This window comes from Hippocampus guttulatus, chromosome 2, assembly GCF_054856545.1.
Source record: "Hippocampus guttulatus isolate MCC_2025c chromosome 2, RoL_Hgut_1.0, whole genome shotgun sequence".
Lineage (NCBI taxonomy): Eukaryota > Metazoa > Chordata > Actinopteri > Syngnathiformes > Syngnathidae > Hippocampus > Hippocampus guttulatus.
In genome coordinates this window covers 23,148,800-23,168,837 of record NC_141262.1, presented here as the reverse complement: position 1 = coordinate 23,168,837, position 20,038 = coordinate 23,148,800, and the positions used below count along the sequence as shown (strand labels likewise).

The 20,038-nt window shown below is 41.8% G+C and overlaps 4 protein-coding genes across 8 annotated transcripts; 1 reads left to right on the top strand and 3 right to left on the bottom strand.

Annotated features, from left to right (window-relative positions):
* Window positions 1-31: 31 nt before the first annotated feature.
* Window positions 32-6,314, bottom strand: LOC147209063 (tetraspanin-5-like). 2 transcript variants are annotated; one of them, XM_086104639.1, is made up of 11 exons: window positions 6,058-6,314; window positions 5,863-5,959; window positions 5,445-5,495; window positions 4,578-4,724; window positions 4,299-4,469; window positions 3,080-3,205; window positions 2,944-2,991; window positions 2,655-2,771; window positions 2,515-2,576; window positions 2,036-2,135; window positions 32-1,628 (listed from the first exon to the last, which is right to left on the bottom strand). In XM_086104639.1, exons 2-10 carry the CDS (start codon window positions 5,941-5,943, stop codon window positions 2,063-2,065), a joined length of 876 nt encoding a protein of 291 aa, XP_085960765.1. In that variant the 5' UTR covers window positions 5,944-5,959; window positions 6,058-6,314; the 3' UTR covers window positions 32-1,628; window positions 2,036-2,062. The 2 variants fall into 2 exon arrangements, with proteins under 2 accessions (XP_085960765.1, XP_085960766.1); XM_086104640.1 differs by lacking the exon at window positions 2,036-2,135 and having other exon boundaries at window positions 5,863-6,313.
* Window positions 6,315-7,103: 789 nt separating this feature from the next.
* Window positions 7,104-11,785, top strand: LOC147209062 (eukaryotic translation initiation factor 5A-1). Of its 4 annotated transcripts, none has more exons than XM_086104632.1 (6): window positions 7,104-7,413; window positions 9,198-9,370; window positions 9,446-9,550; window positions 9,620-9,751; window positions 10,736-10,809; window positions 11,767-11,785. In XM_086104632.1, exons 2-5 carry the CDS (start codon window positions 9,203-9,205, stop codon window positions 10,796-10,798), a joined length of 468 nt encoding a protein of 155 aa, XP_085960758.1. In that variant the 5' UTR covers window positions 7,104-7,413; window positions 9,198-9,202; the 3' UTR covers window positions 10,799-10,809; window positions 11,767-11,785. The 4 variants fall into 4 exon arrangements, with proteins under 4 accessions (XP_085960758.1, XP_085960757.1, XP_085960756.1 ...); XM_086104631.1 differs by lacking the exon at window positions 11,767-11,785 and adding an exon at window positions 11,500-11,760; XM_086104630.1 differs by lacking the exon at window positions 11,767-11,785 and adding an exon at window positions 11,481-11,760.
* Window positions 11,786-12,328: 543 nt separating this feature from the next.
* gps2 (G protein pathway suppressor 2) lies at window positions 12,329-17,542 on the bottom strand. Its single transcript, XM_086104628.1, has 10 exons — window positions 16,431-17,542; window positions 16,227-16,336; window positions 15,606-15,718; window positions 15,450-15,529; window positions 15,242-15,321; window positions 14,017-14,188; window positions 13,853-13,936; window positions 12,884-12,960; window positions 12,720-12,815; window positions 12,329-12,642 (listed from the first exon to the last, which is right to left on the bottom strand). Exons 1-10 carry the CDS (start codon window positions 16,576-16,578, stop codon window positions 12,550-12,552), a joined length of 1,053 nt encoding a protein of 350 aa, XP_085960754.1. The 5' UTR covers window positions 16,579-17,542; the 3' UTR covers window positions 12,329-12,549.
* Window positions 17,543-18,229: 687 nt separating this feature from the next.
* gabarapb (GABA(A) receptor-associated protein b) lies at window positions 18,230-20,010 on the bottom strand. The gene is made up of 4 exons (XM_086104627.1): window positions 19,783-20,010; window positions 18,979-19,057; window positions 18,776-18,894; window positions 18,230-18,692 (listed from the first exon to the last, which is right to left on the bottom strand). The coding sequence occupies exons 1-4, from the start codon at window positions 19,870-19,872 to the stop codon at window positions 18,612-18,614; spliced, it is 369 nt and encodes a 122-aa protein (XP_085960753.1). The 5' UTR covers window positions 19,873-20,010; the 3' UTR covers window positions 18,230-18,611.
* Window positions 20,011-20,038: the final 28 nt, after the last annotated feature.

Here is a 20,038-nt window from a genome sequence, read left to right as displayed (position 1 = left end):
TCAATTTCAAAGTTCTTTCACACAATCTTGGTCACTATTTCAGTCATTTATTTTAAACCCGGCCCCATTTTCAAGGTAATAAATGAGACCATATTATCAATAATGCTTTTGTGGAAAATAGTGTGACTTAAAACAACCCACGGTACAGTGGCCAGTGATGAGTATTTTACACACACATGAATCATATCAAATGATTTTTTTTTTTTAAAGAGCAAGTCAATCGTGTTCATAAAAACCAAATACATACAAGATGCTTTTGTCAGGTTTTGATTCAAGTGCAGAAACATACAGTATGCCACGAATGAGTGGCAAATACAATATTAAATGAATTAAAACAAGACGGCTCCTGCCGCATAACCAAAATTTAGCAATCTTTGCTGACACAATAGTGCATTAAACACCTTCCAAAAACTACATACTTGTACCCCAAACCATTCACAGCACTGATGACCTCAAATGACAGGTGGGACTGTCAAATAAAAAACAAGTGTCACAAAAATTCTGTTCCCTCAAACAACTCATGTGAAATGTTACTTGAAACATCAATAGTAAAGGAACGTGTTTTTTTTTTAAATGGACAAAATTCACACCCTCAAACGGTTCATGAGTAAAAAGTCAAATAAAACATTGTACAGTAAAGGATATTTTTGATGGCTGAAGTTATACTAAAACCAAAGTCCACTGCAGTGGTTCTCAACTGTTGCCACTCTGGGACCCGCATCTTCCTGCTGTTATAAGGTCACGACCCACTTTTATGGAAGTTAAGAACAATCAAGCATCTTTTGGGTGGGTGGTGGAGGGGAAATGCCATTAACTATACATATACAATGTTATATTTTTAAACGCTGTTTCAAATGAATTTAGTGTATTGCTAGCTATGATGCCTGTGAGCCAAACGCTGTGCTGGCATAGCATTTGTTTTATTGTAAACTAGCAACTTGAGTAGCTCGTCACTTACCAAATAAATTGTAACAAGTTCCATGTGGGAAGTTCCATATTGTACCCAAAAAATTAGAATACAAATAACACTGCGTTTTTTGACTAGTTGTCTGCAAGGCGCTTTTGGGTCAAGAACAACCAGTTGAGAATCATTGGTCTAATGGATCATGTGTCCCGCAAACAAATTATCCAACGCATTATGAAAATGCTGTTCTAATGTTAAAAGTATTTATCAAAACCAGTTATTTGAACCCCCCCCCCTCCACCCCCAAAAAAATCAACAGGTAAGCAATGTATTACCCATGTTAGCTCACAACGCTAACGCTACTCTACTAACACCGGGCTGGGTTACTAGCCGTCGGCGCTAGCTAGCTTAACCTGGTAAGCTAACGAGGCTGTCTCCAGGTTGCCCACATTTAAATGATCGTATTGCTCTTTTTATGTAATGGTAAACGGACAACTAGCCAACATTACGGGAACAGTGTCTCAACTACAACAGAAACTAAAGATGGGCAGTGTTTTTCTTTTTACATGTATATACTGTACATACATCATCTTTTTTCACACAGTAGTAGTGCCATAAAAAGGTGCTGGCTCGGTGAGTAGTGCAGGTGGATGTCCCCCTCATTGACGTCCTCACAGGAGGGGTGGGGGGAGCTCAAGTCCTGCAGCCGACTCGTCAAAATCCACTAGACCAAAATCAGAGAAAACATATCAAATCAGGTTGTTTTGTGAGCTGGGGATACTTAATAATCCTTTTTCGGATATGCTTGTCATTGGCAAGAATATGACAAAATGACCAAGGCAATGGGGAAACATGAGGAAGTACCCAAGTAGAAAGCAAGCCAAGACATCACAATGTACAGTACTTAAGCAATGTCACAAAAAAGAGACAAAGCACTAATGCTAACGCAAGGAATGTCCTGGTTGCTCCACCAATCTGGTGTCACTATGACAACAACAGGTGCAGATCTTTATTACAAGCCATTGCACATTGAAGGCATTTTATCTTTTATGAAACTTCCCTTTTTTTCTCCACAAAATGACTAAGTGCAAATGATTGTAAATAATTCACATCAAGCCAACCAACACCCACCGGATACAAACACGCATAGCATGTGCCTCACGAGTAGTACGCCGGAGCGTTCTTGCCAGAGTTTGGCAGGGGTCGACGTATGGAGAGTTGGGGGGGCACCCTGATGAAGCATGTGGAAGGGGTGGGGAGGTGAGGGGGTGAGAAAGAGGGATGAAGTGACTTCCTGTATTGCCTCCTTGGAACCTCTGAAGTCAAATTGGTTCTCAAACCAACCAGAGAACAGGAAATACGTTTCGCATGGAATTTGAGCCAGACGTTGACGATAAAAATAAACATGAGGATGACCACAGAACAGGAGAAGGAAACTTAATCGCAAAGATGGAATCGGATGCAATCGGACAAATGCAACGATGGTATTCAACTTAAGAGGTTCCACCGCATCCTGCTCTCATAGCAAAACGGAAGCTACGACGTGTCGAGATGAATTCGGAACGATGAGGAAAAACAAACGCCAATGGCGTTGCGGATCATTTCCTTACCAGCTTGCACGCACTGCTTCAATGTCACTCACTAAATTCTGCGCCAAACAAATTCCAAAGATCTGCAGACAGCAAATGACCAACTCTTTTAATGAAGGACGTCAAATTAGCCAAGTGTGAAATAAGTTAGCGAGACTGACCTGCAGCAACGCCACGCCAATGAATATCCCCGCCACTAAGGTGAGGTTGTCCTGCAGCCACTTCTCAAACTGCGGCACGCAGCCTTTCACGTTGATGTAATCCTTCTGCTCAGAGTCCTGCGCGACGCAAACAAATTGGCCGCTTGCAATCTCGAAATCGTCACATTGAAAATCATCATCAAACGTCCGCGGAAGATGACGGAAGCCTTCTCAAGAATAGTCGGAAATGCTGCTGCTAGCATTTAGGCGTTGATCGGTACGTGATCGGTAATCCTAATGACACACTTACTGGTTTTGCTCGAATGTCATATCCGCATTGAGTGTTTATTACATCCTCCTGAAGACAAAAAAAAGTCATTATCTTGTTTCAGTATGATTGAAATAACAACAAAGTGTCCAGATGGGCGAGGTGTCTTTGCACGTACTGCGGGGTCCTTGGTGCAGCAGGAGAAAGGAACGCCGCACTTTTCCCGACTGGGGTTTCCATCAGTGCAGTTAAAGTAGATGTTGAGGTTCCAGTCGTCCGCTCCAAAGGCACCGCAGCACTCCCACTGAAACGCGGAGACGGCAAAGAAAAAACATATTGCATTATTTAGAGTGCCTATTTTAGGCGCGCTATATGCAGATGGTTAGGGACATAAAGCAGTCAAATGGGCCATTAAACATTTCATTCAATTATTCATCCATTTTCCGATCCGCTTATCCTCACGAGGGTCGCGGGGCGTGCTGGAGCTTATCTCAGCTGTCTTCGGGCAGTAGGCGGGGGACACCCTGAACCGGTTGCCAGCCAATCGCAGGGCACACAGAGACGAACAACCATACACGCTCATACTCACACCAAGGGACAATTTAGAGTGTTCAATCAGCCTGCCATGCATGTTGTTGGAATGTGGGAGGAAACCGGAGTACCCGGAGAAAAGCCACACGGGCCCGGGGAGAACATGCAAAGTCCACACAGAAAGGCCAGAGCCGGGGATAGAACCCACACGACCTTTGCACTGTGAGGTCGACGCGCTAACCGCTCGACCACGGGGCCACGCCCCATTAGAAAAATGACAGCCTTAATATTGCACGTGATGAAAACATTCAATCATAACGTCATAAAACAGAACAGGGATGGGCAATGGGTGGTGTGCCAACTTACTCTGGGTGGCCCCTTTAAAAAAATAATAAAATTGGGGGGCGGCCACAGGGGGCTGGCTTCAACCCCCCCCAGAAATTGGAAAAAAAAAAAAAAAGAATAAAATTAATCAACACTCAAGACGTTTTCCATGAAAATTTGGGAAAATGGCGACAAAAAATCCTCACATATGAAAAAATATATTTAAAAATAAAACATTTTAAAAATCGGTGAGGATGTGAATCCGCGGCTGCCGAGCTGCGCGTACGCAGAAGTTGTCTCTAGTTATAAGTCGTAATATCTCCAATCACCAGACGTGTCTTACTTACGCTTGCACTAGGTCTTATGCTGCCTGATACTACTATGTGAGAAGGCTGAATATTTTGCGGCAAATTTGGAATGATATGTAGGCCAAACATAATAACGTTTAAAAAAAAAATTGTGCTGGTTTAGTGCAATATCTAAATTAATAATAATATAACACAGATTTTTATATAAACATTGAGTGTACAATTTGAGCTTACATATTCCTGAGTGAAATCAATTAGGTTCTGCAGGTCGATGTCATCCCGGTAAGCCCGGATGTTGTTGTTGATGAACAGGTTCAACTGGTCCTTGATCCAGTCCTTGAAGACGAATGCCAGGATTCCGGTGGTCAGCTCCAGGAAAAATATGATTCCCAGGAACACCGAGAACTGCGGGAGGATTTCAGCCACGCGGGTCAGAGCGCCGTACACGCTCGGGTGACAGTTATCGGTCATGACTGAATGGAGGTGAGTGCTTGCTCATTGCGCGCAACGTACAAATTTGAGCAGGAAGGTGTTTTCCCGCAGCGCTCCGATGCATCCGGCAAAGCCCAGGATGAACATGACCCCACCGACCACCATGAAGAGCCACACCGGGTCGAGACCCCCCAGGTCCGTGATGGACGAAATGTTGGACAGAACTCCCTGGAAGAGACACACAGCATTACGCGTCATGAAGCGAGAAATACAGGAGGGATAAGTGATGTCAGCTAACAATTTTACGTCAGAATACTTCTTGGTAAATTGTTGGCGTGTTAGGTTTCAAAAAAATGTATGTGACAAATGTCCAGCAGAGGAAGCTTTTATGTCAGATTTTTATTTGTTTTTTTTGGGGGGGGCATTTGTTATTGATCAGATTAATAGAAATAATTCAATAGAAATTTCAATTTAAACTGATACAACTTAAATAATTAAATGATAATAAAATCCTTCTGAAACTATTCGAACCCAGAATTTCTAGACGTGCAACAATTAATCAACAGGTAATTGATTAAATTAAATCAAACATTTTGGAAATTTACTTGCATAGACACCTTTTTTTTTTTTTAAATTGGCCAAATGCTGGGAATTTCACCTTCTCAAAAGATTTCTCTTGTCCCCCATAAAAGCAGACTGATGCTCTTTTTGTTGCATCAAAGAAAAACATTTGCAGAACTAAAGAAGACATGTTTGCCTGTCTTCTGACATGTGATCAACCAGACCAGTAACAGAATCATAAATATTTTATTTTGAAACAATATGCTGTTTTTGAAGAATGGAATGGAAATTATCCATTTTCCCCAATTCATCAACTGATTCGACAAAATAATCAAGATTAATCTATTATTAAAGTAATCGTGAGTTGTTGCACTAATTTCCACTCACTTTCTCACTCCATGCCCACAAGCCAATTCCAACCAAAGCCATGCCCAGCAGCTGCAAAACAAGGGGAAAAAATGATATCAGCCAACAATTAACTGCCATGGCAGTAAAATAGCTTTGTCAGTCCCCGAAAAGATGTAAAGGCTGCAGAAAGTGAAAGTAAGCAAAACATAGGTAAACATATCAAATAGAAACACTAGTTTGGAAAGTGACTTGCAGCTTTCCACAAAACGTGTGCTTGATGTCTTTGTAAGGCTGTCAGTGAAGGACACCAACAAGCCGATTAGCAGCTGTCATACAGCTTTTGGTACTGCACCAGCAGGGCTCCATTCCGTTATTTTGGGAGCAAAACGCGTCATTTAATGCTATTTGGATGAATGCTGAATAGAATCGGAACAGATGTGACGGCCTTCTCGCTTACCCAAAAGAGGATGTTGAATCCAAAAATGAAGTATTTGATGCAGCAGCTGACTTCGTGGCCTTTGTAATGATTCCCTGACATGTTTGCTCATCATCAGCTGCTAGATCGACAGAAAAAGGAAAAAAAAAAGAAAAGAAAAACAATAAAGGAAATCGCGTCCAACACAATTGAAAACAAAAACACGGGCGGGCCTGCCTCAGGGGCTTTGTGGAGCGGGTTCAGAACGCACTCCGCGGAAGCATTTTGTCACAAAATCCTCTCGTTGAAATGTCCTCAAAAGTCGTTGACTGGCCAATTTAATGGCATGACGAGGCGCTCACTTGGCACGTATGTATGCCGCAATTCCAATCTAATGAGCGCTTTAGTCCGGTTTTCGCCTTGAAATCAAAGATACGTTTTTCTGCTTCGCAATCGTGTGTCCTCCGGAAGGCGGAACCCCCGAGGCAGGTGCTGTGATCTCATTGGCCAACGGCAACATTGAAGGATACCACTCTGAACCAATCAGAACCCAGGAGAAAATGCATTTCCGGTGCAGCATGTCCTCATTTCCTGTTAAAACATGAATATTTAGTAGTAACCACAGCTTCATACAAAGTGATGTACATAAAGTAAAAAAGATAAAACAAGGAGAGTTAAATCAGTAAATTAATTAAACAAAACACTAAACAACATAAAACGGTAAAACGAAGTCGGGACTCATGCTGACTCGAACGCCAAAGAATACCAAACGTGGGACTGTGGGGCGAGACAATTTAAAGACAAATAAAAGATTATTCAAATGAACAGTAAAAGGTTCAGGCAGTTAGAAAAAGAAAAAAAAGGTGTATTACAATAAATGTTACAGCCAAGATGTAACAAAGGCAGCTGTTTCTAAGTGCTGTTGTGAAAGGAAAGGCTTTTCATTAGCCAGCTGACGAAGATGACTGAATGAATGAATAAATAATATCCATCCATCCATTTTCAAATCTGTTTATTCTCACAAGGGTCGCGGGCATGCTGAAGCCTATCCAGCTGTCTTCGGGCAGTGGGCAGGGTACAACAACAACAACAACAACAGCAGCGCCAATTTGCTGGTTCAATTAAAAATCACTGTTCAATTTAAATGCCCGATTCAAAACTAAAATGTACTGATATACGATATGGTGAGTGAACGCACACGCTAAAATAGGCAAGAATAGACGTCACGAACTCGGTTTTATTATGAAGGTCCTAACCGGACGTTGGGATTGCTGCTCCGATACAAGGCCGCTGGATGGGAGCGCGGGGAGGCGGGGCGGACCGGGGCCCGCTGACGCCACAACCAAATAACGGGACGGTAAAGCGGGCGTTTTCTTTTTGGTCCGGCGTCGGACTTTTCACGGTTGAGTCGAGTGGTTAAAAAAGGCGCAGTTGCGTGCTGAGCAAAAATAACAGCAACAAACCTTATCGGGACTGAAATGAAAGACTAATAACGACGAGCTAGACAGACAAGGGAGAGCAAGTGGACGACGAGGCCACTCCATTGGGGGATTTAAAAGTGAAGCCACACAGGAGATTCTTTGTCCAAAAAGGGTGAGTTGCGTATCCAAAGATACCATATATAACATAAAAATGGATACACAACATGAATATTTTCTCATTAGCACAAAACGCATTCATATGAGTCAGTTTTCTCCTCCGCTGAAGTCCGCACACCTGAAATTAAGCTAATTAAACATCGACAACAATAAACCTTTTTCCATAATATCTAACAATTTGTTGGCACGTTTTAAATCAACACCAGTACGTGGACTTGGTTATTTTGCAGAGTCCTCTGGCCGACTACAAATAGAGAGCGATGAGAAACAAAGTGCAGCATCAAGTAATGGCTTAGTCATGACAGTTGTAGCTTAGCTCCCACCACCAACGTTAGCGGGCCAACATTCAACTGGAGAATGAGGAAGGCTCATGCAAATGGCACATTTGCGTGGGCCGTGCCGTTGTGACGTGTTTGAAGCGTGGACTTTTTTTTTTGGGGGGTGGCAATGGGGATGATGCGGCTGTTACACTGACTCAGGGCCCCCGTGGCAAACACGAACTAGGCCTCAAGCATCAATAGTTGACATACGAGATAAATCGTCAACATTTTTTTTAACTTCAGTCCCAGTCACTTAATTGATCCAGAGGAACTGCAATGCATTTTGGGGGTGGGGGGGCATCCAAATGGTCTTATTTGTCCTCATTTGGTTTAAATTAAAAAAAGATCCCAGTGTTATTCAATTAATACGACGGTAAGTCTAATGCAATCTAGTGCCTGTCTGTTTACTTCATTGTCTGAAGTACAGAATACTTTTTTTTTTTGGACAAGAAGCTTTTATTTTTGAGGAGGACCTTTATTTTGTACTGTCTTGTGTATGCTAGACTCTACGCTGAGGAAAAGGGTGTCAGGCGAGGTATTTCTTCAAGTGATTATCTGGTGCATAGCACCTAATATTAGATTCCTCGCTATTTTTTAAACTACTGATAATTTGACAATGTTCCACAAAATACTGTAAATCTGACTCACTTCACAGAACAATTATGGATTGACAGCATTTCTGAACAACAGCTCTTGTTTATTTATCAGCACAACTCACAATCTTTTTTTGACTGTTGTCAGTCTTGTCAACCCCAAATCATTTCCAAACTAGGAAGGTGGAAGTTTTTCTTGTTATTAAATTACTCACTAACACGGGAGACTCCTTTTTTTTACAATTCCTCAATTCATCACTTCCTCCTACTTTGCATCAGTGGACCCCATTATAATAATAATAATACATTTTATTTATAAGCGCCTTTCAAGACACCCAAGGACACTTTACAATAACAAAAAACACAAAACAATACGTTGTGTTTTCTTTTGGGAGGAGACAGTGTACTCTCAAATGTTAGTGGGGAGTGAATGGGGTGGGTGGTGGGGTGGGGTGGTATACTCTCTAATGTAAAATGACACCTCGTGAGAGCAGGGCTGATGATATATATCGCCCACCCTTAGGTGTCGACCACTATATCAGGCATACCGTTCATGTTTGTTTGAACCAACTACTGCAAAATTAAGACCACCTGCATGTTACAAGATCTTTTAAGGCTGACTAAATTCACAAGACTATTACTTGAAATAAGGCATTTATTTTGGAGGAGGCTTGTGTATGATAACGACTGACATATTTTTCCTGAGTGGCAAGAAAGGTATGTATCTGACATCTGAGGCATTTCTTTCAGTGCACACGCAGATTGTTTAGGACTGGGGGTCTACTTGAGTGATGAACTCATAATCGCCCCGGTGGTAATATTGTGAAGACGCCGTTTTCAAAATGTGTGATTGTGTGGCTCCACAGCGGACATGGCGGATGCAGAGCTGGACTTCCAGACGGGCGACGCGGGCGCGTCAGCCACCTACCCCATGCAGTGCTCGGCCCTGCGTAAGAACGGCCACGTTGTGCTTAAAGGCCGCCCCTGCAAGATTATGGAAATGTCCACCTCCAAGACGGGCAAGCACGGTCACGCCAAGGTGGGTAGCCACGCCCTGCATCCGATCCAGCAGTCGCCATTCAAAGCCAAAACCGAATTTTGATGGCTTCCGCAGGTCCACCTGGTTGGCATTGACATCTTCTCCGGGAAGAAATACGAAGATATCTGCCCTTCCACTCACAACATGGACGTCCCAAACATCAAGAGGGTGGACTACCAAGTGAGACTTTGCAAACAGCGCCAGTTGCCAGACCCAAATTTTCACAAACCTCCCTTTGCTCTCTCCTAGCTGATCGGGATCCAAGATGGCTACCTTTCCCTGCTCCAGGACAGCGGGGAGGTGAGAGAGGACCTGAAGATCCCGGAGGGCGAACTAGGCAAAGAGATTGAGAGCAAAAATGAAGCCGGGGAAGAGATCCTGGTCAGTATTTACCAAGGTCATTGTCGTTAATGAAAAGTCATGAACGAACTCAAAAAATATTGAAAAAGCATTTTTTTTGTTCACTAGATAAATACTGAAATTCTTTAAAAAAAACACTGAAACTACATCTTACGTTTATGAGACTAAAATGAACCGTAATTTTCGTGACAATTTATCATATCATACATGAGCTTTCGAGGTTCATTGCAAATGAATAACATATCATATATTGCAAACTAATAATATAAGCTAAACTAAAACAAAACATATTAAATAAATAAATACATAAAAAAAATGAACAAACAGACTCCAACAACGAATAGTGATCCCTCGCGATGTCGCGGATCATTTATCGCGGTTTCACTACGACTGATTGGCTGTGCATCTTCGCAGCCCTGCCCAGCAACCTCCCTTGTGTCTCATCATGTGGTTTACTCTCTGATCAGTGTCTTGTCATGCTGTTGTATTTGCTACATATTTAAAACATACTGGTACCCACATATACTTACACAAAACTTCCTAGGGGGGAGCCAAACCTCCTTTGCAGTTTTTCGCTTCTCGTGGCAGGGTCCCGGTCCCCATTAACCGCGATAAGTGAGGGATTACTGTCAAGACGAACAGACCTTTAAAAAAAATGAAATAAAAAGTACTATGGAATAGTCAACGCTATTAACCCTTTCAGGGACAGCGGTTCATACTAGCTTGTGTTACCAGGTTACAGGGTACATGAAAGGGTTCAATAAAACCTTGGTATTTACTCGACGCCAATAAGTGCTTGCTGTTTATTTGAAGTTAAAACAGTTGTGTGATAGTCAAGTCAAGTGCAACTTTATTGTCAAATGCGCTGTATGTGCAACATAAGACTGTGTATAACCTCAGTGGGTGCCACTCAAGAGTATACACAGTTAGGGAATGTCATGTTTTTTGGGTGAGGTGCCCCATGGAGATGTCACGTTTGAGGCAAGATGTTGACTTTTGTTGCAGGTGACCGTTCTCAATGCAATGGATGAAGAAGCGGCCATCGGCATCAAAGCTTTGGGGAAATAAGCGGCAGCAAGGTAAACACAAGAACATACACATATGAGATCCATTTTGCATTTTAGTCATGTCTTTCTTTCGGGAATGGCAACAGAAAAACTCCTCTTTGTTTCCCTTTGTTCTCTTTCGTCTTTTCTCCTTGCAACTGTGTTACAGGGGCTGCCGGACGTTGGGGGGGGGGGGGGGTTGAGGAGGAAATGTTGCTATCCTCCTTTCATTCTTTTTCATTGCTCTCCCTCTGTTCTGTACTAAAGAACACGGGTTTCTAATGTTTATTATTGTATATTATGAGCATCTTCGGTGAAGCGTCCCCAATCCAGTAAAACACAAAAAGAGTTTGGGGAAGGCGAGAGTTCAAAGTGGTGCGAATGCTACTCTATTTTTATTTGACTGTATTTTTTACTTGTTCCCGTTTTGTCAAAGGGCTTCATTGCAAATATAATAGCGGATTTCAGTACATTGGGGTTTCCTCGTATTAAGTGCGGCCATATTTAGTTCCCGCCCGTGTTTATTTTCCAAACGCTCGTCACAGCAAGTCCAATTAAAACGGAGGTTACCAACAAGTCAATTTCTTGCAATTGAGTGTTGATTCGACTCATTTACTGAAGCACAACACTGGCCTGTCTAGAATGTTGCTGAATTTTTGTTTGGGATTACAAATTTTTAAAAAAAAATCATAATTGTGTATCAGTCCCTCCCACCCTCTCCAGCCCACCCTGACAGCACTAGGTAGCTCCTTCAGCCAGAGACTGTTACACCCGCGCTGCAAGAAGGAGAGATACCGACGCTCGTTCCTACCAACTGCTGTCAGGCTGCTGAATAAAAAATAGCAACAATAATATTATTAATAATTAAATGATGTGGAAAACAACTGTAAATAGCACTGCGATTTATCCATTTTGTATTTATATTGCACTTAATTGAACGGTGTTTGTTTGTTTTTTCTTCTTCTTTCTGCCTACATCCTGCTGCTGGAGGCTGTAAATTTCCCCAGTGTGGGACAAATAAAGGATATCTTATCTTAATAGATGAATCGAATGCATTTTGGGGAAATTAAATTGGGGGTTTATTAAAAGCAAATGCCAACTTAAAAAAAATCTCCTGTAAACACTGTCAACACAACAGGTTTTCCCTGTCGTCAGTTGTCAGAATTTCTGGGGATGATTAATATGCGTTATTGATAATGATTAAGAAATTGTGAGCCAAAAATGTATTCACTGATCAATTGAGGGCATTTTCGGGGACAATTATCTCCCCAAAAGTAAATTAAGCAAAATCATTATAAATAAATCACAATGTCGTAAAATTATCAACAAACTCATTTTCTTTATCCTAAATAAATAAAACATCTCAAATTAATCCTGCAATTCTCTCCACATTTATCCCTCCCCCCAAAAAATAAATATTTGTATGAAAAACTTAATCATTAATAGTCTGTCAATGAAAAGGTTTTTTTTTTAAATGTCTAAAACTAATGCAAAAAGTCTATTGAACAAAACAATTGATGCATTGATCTAGAGTGAATCAAGAAACTAAATACTAGGTCAGAGACTTGCTCATTTTATTATGCAACATACAGTGGAAGCTGCAATAGGTATTTTGTCATAACAGAAACTGTACATAAACTTAAAGAAGACAAGGAGGGAGGGCTCTAGGACTTCTCCCGCAGGAGAAATCACACGTGACTGACATGTCGAAAACAAGAGCAGAAACTCCGAATGTTGAGACGAGGTGGGGAAGATGGCGGGACCTAGAACGAGTCACTTGGCGTGGTGGTAAAACCTCTGGCCACTCTGGGCGTGGGGCAGGAAGCCGTGGCGTGGCGCGGCCTGCGGTGAAGTCTGGAATGCAGCCTAGGCGACAACAGAGAGGGGGCGTGTCATGTCACCAGTTAGTCAAGCGGACGGCTCGCCGCAGGGGCAGGGTTAACCTTTGCTGCAGGAATCTGGACGGCCATGGATGGTGTGGGCAGCAATCCTTGAGCCGAAGGATGCATGGCGGGCGGGTGCATGGGCCTCAGGGCGCCCTGGGGGACAAGCGCAAACGAAAGGTTATTTGGGCCGCCATTTCCGCCGGCAAAAAGCGGCTACGTACCGCGTCGGTAAAGCCCGACTGCTGATTGGCGTGTTCCAGCTGCTTCTGAAGCGGGATACCGGCACCCGGAATGTAGCCTGACAGCAACAGTAAGTCACATTAACTACTCAGCCCATCATACACCTTTATCCTTGTCTTTGTCTTTGTGTGTGGGTGCGGGGGAGAGGGGGATCTGTAGCCGATGGATAAACTAAAATCAAATAGAACAAAACACCTCAAATCATAATTTCTGGGGATACTTAATGTCAAGTTTAATCCATAATGATGCGAAAAAGCTGCGTCGCAGTATTGGGCAGTGTAAGAGCCGGTCTTACACTGCCCAATACTACTACGCAGATCAACTAAGACATGTCTGTCATCTAGTGGTGAATGGTGGTATTGCAACACAAAACTAGTCGACCTCTGCATACTCACGGTTCACATTTTTTTCTTCGATTATTATTATTTAAATATACCCCCCATGTTTTTGGATTTAATCGAAAACAATGAATGTTTATTTGGGGGGGGGGGTGAATTAATCAAGGGTCCACTCAAAAATGTGTCGTATTTTCTGGGGTTTGTTGATAAATGTCATGCAATATTAATTATGAATAATTTCATTAGGTAGTTTTCTCATTGAAATTAAGAGATTATTAGTGATTCCATTATTTTAAAACATCCCCAAAATGTACACACCATTTAAATTGAACAAAATCATATAACAAAAATACACTAGTACTATTTAAACACCATCAAAGATTTTTTGGGGGTCTAAAAAAACAGTAAAAACATTTAATAAAATAAAGCACTCATTTATACTTGTACAATAACTTTACGCCATGGTGAAGACATTTTAAGTTGGTTATATTTGTGGGGGTTGTTAATAAATATGCATTAGCATCTCAAGCTATTTTGGGAAAAAAAACTGCGAGGCATTTGGGGGAAATAAAGAATTTTTAAAAAGACACTTTTATGTCTGTGGAAACTGACCAGGCTGGGAGGTGAAGTGATTGTGGACCGGGTAGGCAGGCTGCTGGTGGGGTAGATACTGCATGGCCTGGAATGCAGATGCTCCTGGAGGGACAAGAAGAAAAAGCCACACACTTGTAAAAACCGCCTCCACAAAGCATTCTGCATCACGCACGTGGCCGTACCTCGGATCTGGGAGCCGCCGGCGAAGCTGACCGGCACGGAGGGTCCGGGAGCGTAGGTGGCCGGATGCTGGGCCTGGGCCACCCCGTAGGACTCGTGGACCCCCTGGGCACCGCTGAACTGGCCGTGCTCCGCCGAACCTGAACTGAACGCCGGCGTCTGATAGTGACGCGTCTATTCAAAGAAAAGGACATGGGCATGACTCGGACATCCATTTCTTGGAATTGATGCACAACCATCCGAAGTGTTTTGCAAGTTGTGCAAAAAGGTTCACAGACACACTAGAGCATCGTGCCAAAGTCAAGGTCCGTGGGCCAGATCCGGCCCCCCACGTCATTTTATGTGACCCGCGGGAGCAAATCATGTGTGTCAACTATCATGACTCTTGCTGCAATCTGTACCGAAATGGCAAATTGTCATAGGTATAATAAATAATGAGATTTTCCACTGGCCCTCTTCAGGGAAGCCGTAACTCCGAAGTGGCCCGCGACAAAAAATGGGTTTGACACCCCTGCATTAAGAGCAACATCAGCAAAACATCTTAATCCTATCCGTCAGACATTCAAAATAACAGCAACAGTATCGTAACAGCTTTGACGCGGTGGCTTAACAGTCACACTCAATAAGCATACTCAACCGATTTTGAATATTGAGTAGACATACTATCCATCCATCCATTTTCCGAACCGCTTAATGGATGGATGCTAGGGTCGCGGGGGGTGCTGGAGTCTATCCCAGCCGTCTTCGGGCAGTAGGCGGGGGACACCCTGAACCAGTTGCCAGCCAATCGCAGGGCAGTAGACATACTAGTTGCATGCTTTTATTTTGAAGGCCTTCCTGTTGATGTTATGCTGATGTTGCCGAGCTGATTGGGAGGCTCACGCTGCTCAACGGAAAATATTCATCCGAGGTGACATTGTGTCCCTTGATGTATTTTTTTTACACCGACTTTGAAAATACCTTTACGTTTTCTTCCCCCGGGACACCAGGTTTAAGTTTGACCGATAAAATCTTACACAATGCGGATTTTACCATGCATTTGATTTCATTGCTATGACGATAAAGGATTCTCGTGGCAACCACTTGATCAAGAAATTGAGATCAAAATCACTCTGTTGATTAGGGAGCAGAGAATGCTGAATGATGAATTCCCAACTCCCTGATCATGAAAAGGGAGGAGCCAAGTTTCCAAACGGAATTTTGTCAAAGACAGCTGCAGCTACTTACAGGAAGAACAGCGCTCTGGAAAAGCTGCTTGCTCCGATCTCCGAGCAGCGCGCCGGTTCGACTGTGGCTGACGGGACTGCCTGATGGATGAGATGGGCAATTTTGGAACGGAATTGAAAGGTCACATTATCACATTCATAATAATGTAATAAAGATTCACATTGATTTGTCGTAACGTGGTTCCAGGGTTGTCCCGCGTGCGACTCACCCTGAATGTTGAGGAGGTGCTGGCCCGCGTGCATGGGTAGACTGGCCTGGTAGCTGGCCGACGTCAACGTGGTGATGTCGCTGAAAGGACAGGAAGTGAGCAAACGGCGCGTGGCCAAAGAGGCTTCGCCTCGGGCGTCAGGTAAGCCGTGCCTACCTCTGCTCCTTGCGGCGTCTTTTCTCCTCTTCGTGGAGGACTTTCTTGAGTTGTAAGAAGAGCTGATGTTTCTCCTCTTGGAGCCCCTGAAGCTTTTCGCCCATCTTCATCACCTGAACAAGGGTTCCAAATCCATCCACTATCAAATGTATCCGTTAAGTATTTGGATCGTGGAAAAATCCTTTCAAGATCTTATTTCACACAAAATCCTTGGAATTTCAAACATGTCGCACAAATGTTTTCTGAAAAATGTATTAAATACACTTTAACAGGGTATGATTTAATTGTTTTTGTGAATGAATTCTTTTATGGTGAGAATTTAATATTTTCCAGACGAATTTAAACATGTTTTCACAATTTGAACTTATTGTATGAAATAGGCGGTAAATTACATTTAAATGAATCATTAAAAAAATGAATGACTTACTTTATTATTAAAATAAAATTACTTTGAATTTTACTTCATCCCCTATTAAGAATATAGTTGATTCTGTATCGTCCGTTAATTATAATACTCATGAAATAGTATATATGACAATTTTATCGTCGAAGTAAACTATGACACACTTCGCTGTTTCATTTATTCTAATTTGGATTTGTGTTGATTTTCTTGATCCATACCTGTTCCTTGGTTTCTTCCAAGGACATTCTCTCTTCGATCTCCTTGGTCCTCTTCCTTTCCTCCTCCTCCTTCATCTTCTGCTCCATCATCTTGTCCACTTCCTCCTCCTCTGGAAGAAAAAAACAAAAAAACATCCAGAAGGTCACGTCAGCGGGGTGTGTGCTGAAGTAAAGCCGGCCGGGAGTGGGCGGGCGGGGTCTCGCCTTGTCGCTTGCGCTCTCGTTCCCTCATGATGTGCTTGTGGAGGGCTCGGGCCATCGCGTTTGACAGCTTGGGTCTCTCCAGCAAGGCGGGCATGCTGACAGGCAGTGGAGGGGCCAGCTGAAAAGCAAACAGCACATCTTCATGCATTTTGTTTTCTAATTACATTCATCAAAATTGAAAATGTATTCGGTGGGATAGATGATGTTTATTTTTTCCCCATCTGTTTCCTTTTTTAAAGAAAATGCAAATATAGTGGCAGCTTATCTTAGTTCTGAGTATATATTTCTAGCGCCGTTATTTTACTACATATCCTTTTAGTCTGAACTGTTATTCTGTTCTTACAACAGGAACAATTCTGTATAGCTATAGTGGAGGGTTATTTTATAATGTATAATATGTCGTAAAAAGTGCTACATTTTTAATACAGTGGCATCTTATTTCCTCAAATATACATTATTTTAAATTAAATATAAGATTTCCCAATAGCACACTTATTTATTCAGACATTTTTAGTTGTATTCCACTAAATGTAATAAGATTGTAACCTAATGTCAATTTTACAACATAAAAATAAATATTTTCAAACTTTCCTGGGAATTGTTTAGAACTATGTAGGGTTAAAAAAAAATTACAAAGAATATTTAATTGCAGCGTGCCAGTCTACAGTCGCTAACAATAAAACAAATGGTTTGGTTACTTTTATCATGAACTTGTTACTGAATTTCATCATTAATTTGGTTCTTTTACTCCTGCCAAATAAATTCGAGTGACATGAGAGGCGCCCAAAATATATTGTATTATTATTATTATTGTTATTACAGATAATAAAACCTGTAAAACTAGCTTATGGTTAAATAGTAGTTTGTTTGTTTGTTTGTTTATTGAACATAAAACATATATACAGTAATAATTTGACAGAAAATAAGGTAGATAAAAAAAATAAAAAGAAAAATCAATCTTCATTCAACACAGTTATTATGTTCAAGGGAGTAGGAAGAAGTAAAAAACTTATCTAGTCCTACCCCGTTATGTGATTGTATCTAATAAATCATTTTTATATCAATCAGAAAAGAAAAAAGTAAGAAGAAAGAAGTCTCCATTAAGGCTCATACTTTACCCTTAACCGTGATATTTTTACAACTTTTGGAGTCGAGGGAAGGCCCACACGCCAGACCAGCAAGCTGCTCGGTTAGCCTTGCATCAGCGAAGAAAGCTGCAGTTACATGTGCATATTTATAATAACGTATTAATGCGAAACCGCGACTGAAATTGTGCAGTTGAAAGAAAGTGCACACAGCATTTGACGTCGCGCCACCTCCCTAAATGCTACAAGACGGAAGCAGTTAGCAGTTAGCAGCTACCTAGCTAGCGGCGTCATTTGGCCGGCGCGGGGATCGTGGAAAAAAGAAAAAGTCCGAATCGCTTACTTTTGACGTCGTGTGTATCTTTGAACGTGAGATCAGTTGAATAAATAAATATCTGTCAATCTTAATTACAAACTTGTATTTTATACAAAATACGTCAAAATTTCTGCACTACGTATAAACACGGTAGTGATGCTAATGATGCCGAAGACGCACTTCTGGTGTCCGATGCATTCTGGGGAAATTGACTTTTCTTCAGGCAACGATTTCTCTCGCGAGATTGGCGTTCGTGGGCAGGTTTCAAATACATGTACAGTAATTAGAGCAATGACGGTACATAGAGAATTTTTTTCAAGGTGCCTTTTACAATTTTAGACATTCATAGTAAAGGCAATCCCAATGGACATGTTAGGAATGAAGACAAGAGACACAAATAACCTTTGGAGCACATTTTATAATTTTATGTTCACGAGTGGAGAGAAAGCGTCAGTGATACAGCTCTATAGAGTTCTTAAAAAAACAAAAAACAATTGCACTCATCTTCACGATACGGTAATTAAAGCCATCTAAAATTAACAATAACCACAATGAATCATAGTCAACATAGTAGTTCCGTAGCAGTGGGGGGATAGGAAATGGAGGCCGATAGATACAACGTGAGACTGACTAAGGGAGAAGTTGAAGGGAACAAGGACGGTGAAAGTGCATCTGACGCCTTTTGCTCTGTGAACTCCAAGCTGCTGAGCTAGATTAAATATTTCCAAAGGATGGATGTACGCGTCATGGGAAGGCGGTGGAGAAGCGACAGAGCGGGGATCACATTTCCCTTTGGCTGCTCCCATACACGCTCTCATCACTGTAGGCAATGTAGAGGAAAAAATCCTCTTCGTGGTGCTCCTACAGTGACAAAAATAGAAAGAGAGCTGTAAATAAACCACAGTGGCATCTAGAATCGGAAAAAGAGCAAGCGATGGTCTCACCTGGTACAATAGTCCCATGGTGGCCGAGGTGGGTGGAATGACGTTGTTTACAAAGAAGAAGAGTGCATCCTCAGCTCGCAAGTGGATTCGTTTTCGGATGAGGAAATAGAACTGGCCCACTGGATTTAGAAAAAGGACAAAAATGTGAAAATCACATCTAATTGTGAGTGCCAGTGGCTAGAAGAATAAATACGTATCGTCACCTGTCAGGTCAGAGGGGACGAGATACTTCTTCTTGTCCAGATCACCTATTCTTGCTTTGGGCGCTTTCTCCACAATTACCTGGAAATTACAATGTTTTATTAAAACAAAATAAGAAATCAATTAATTATCAATGTGCATCTATTCATGACCATAAAAATTATTAATGATACATGGGCAAATATTTGGGTTCATCTTTTGAAATGATCCTTAATATTTATTCATTCATCATTAATACCTAGTAAGCCAATTATTTGCTTAAATATAAAATTATTACTGTGTCAAATAGGTTCATTTCCACCAAAGAAATAACTCGTTTTTCATGTAGAATTGACCAACTGTTAAATTACATACAAACAAAATGTTTTTATATTTTCGTTTTTTATTGTACCCCATATAACTAAGCAACTGTTTCATTAAATAAGCAAAAGACTATTATGTATAATCGTTTTGTAGCATGCTTTTTATTAATTGAATTCTAATTAGACGAGTTTAATTTTAAAAAATCACATTTATTACAAACCAATGACGCAATTACTAGGTGAGATAACAAAATAATTCTATTTGCGCCGCCAAATGCGGAAGCTTTTCACTACGAGGTTCAAGTGAAAGCTAGCGGCCTGTTGCTGCCCAACGAGGCGGCGTTTTCGTCAACACCCCCGCGTATGCGACATTTGGCTTCATTTTCAGCACATCTGTAGATCGAGCGCAATGAAATTCACACATTCGGCCAACAGATAGTCGTGTTACAATAGCTCAAGATAGCCAGGTTCCTAGTTAGCCTCTAACGTTAGCCGACTACTTACGGGAACCCTGTCAGGGTACTTCTTCCGAATCTTCTCGCCTTCGGAACGCCTTTTCTCAAAGGGATGCTCTTCTTTATACTGGAACTTCATCGTTACGAGAGATGACAGACGGAGAGTCAGTCGGTCGCTCGTTCCGGGTTCGTGGGGAAAGAAAATTGCTGACAAACCGACCACGAGAACAACAAACGATGCTAATGTGGCTTGTTAGGGCGCGCGGAGGGATATACAATAACAACGTGACGTAAGAAGCTACATC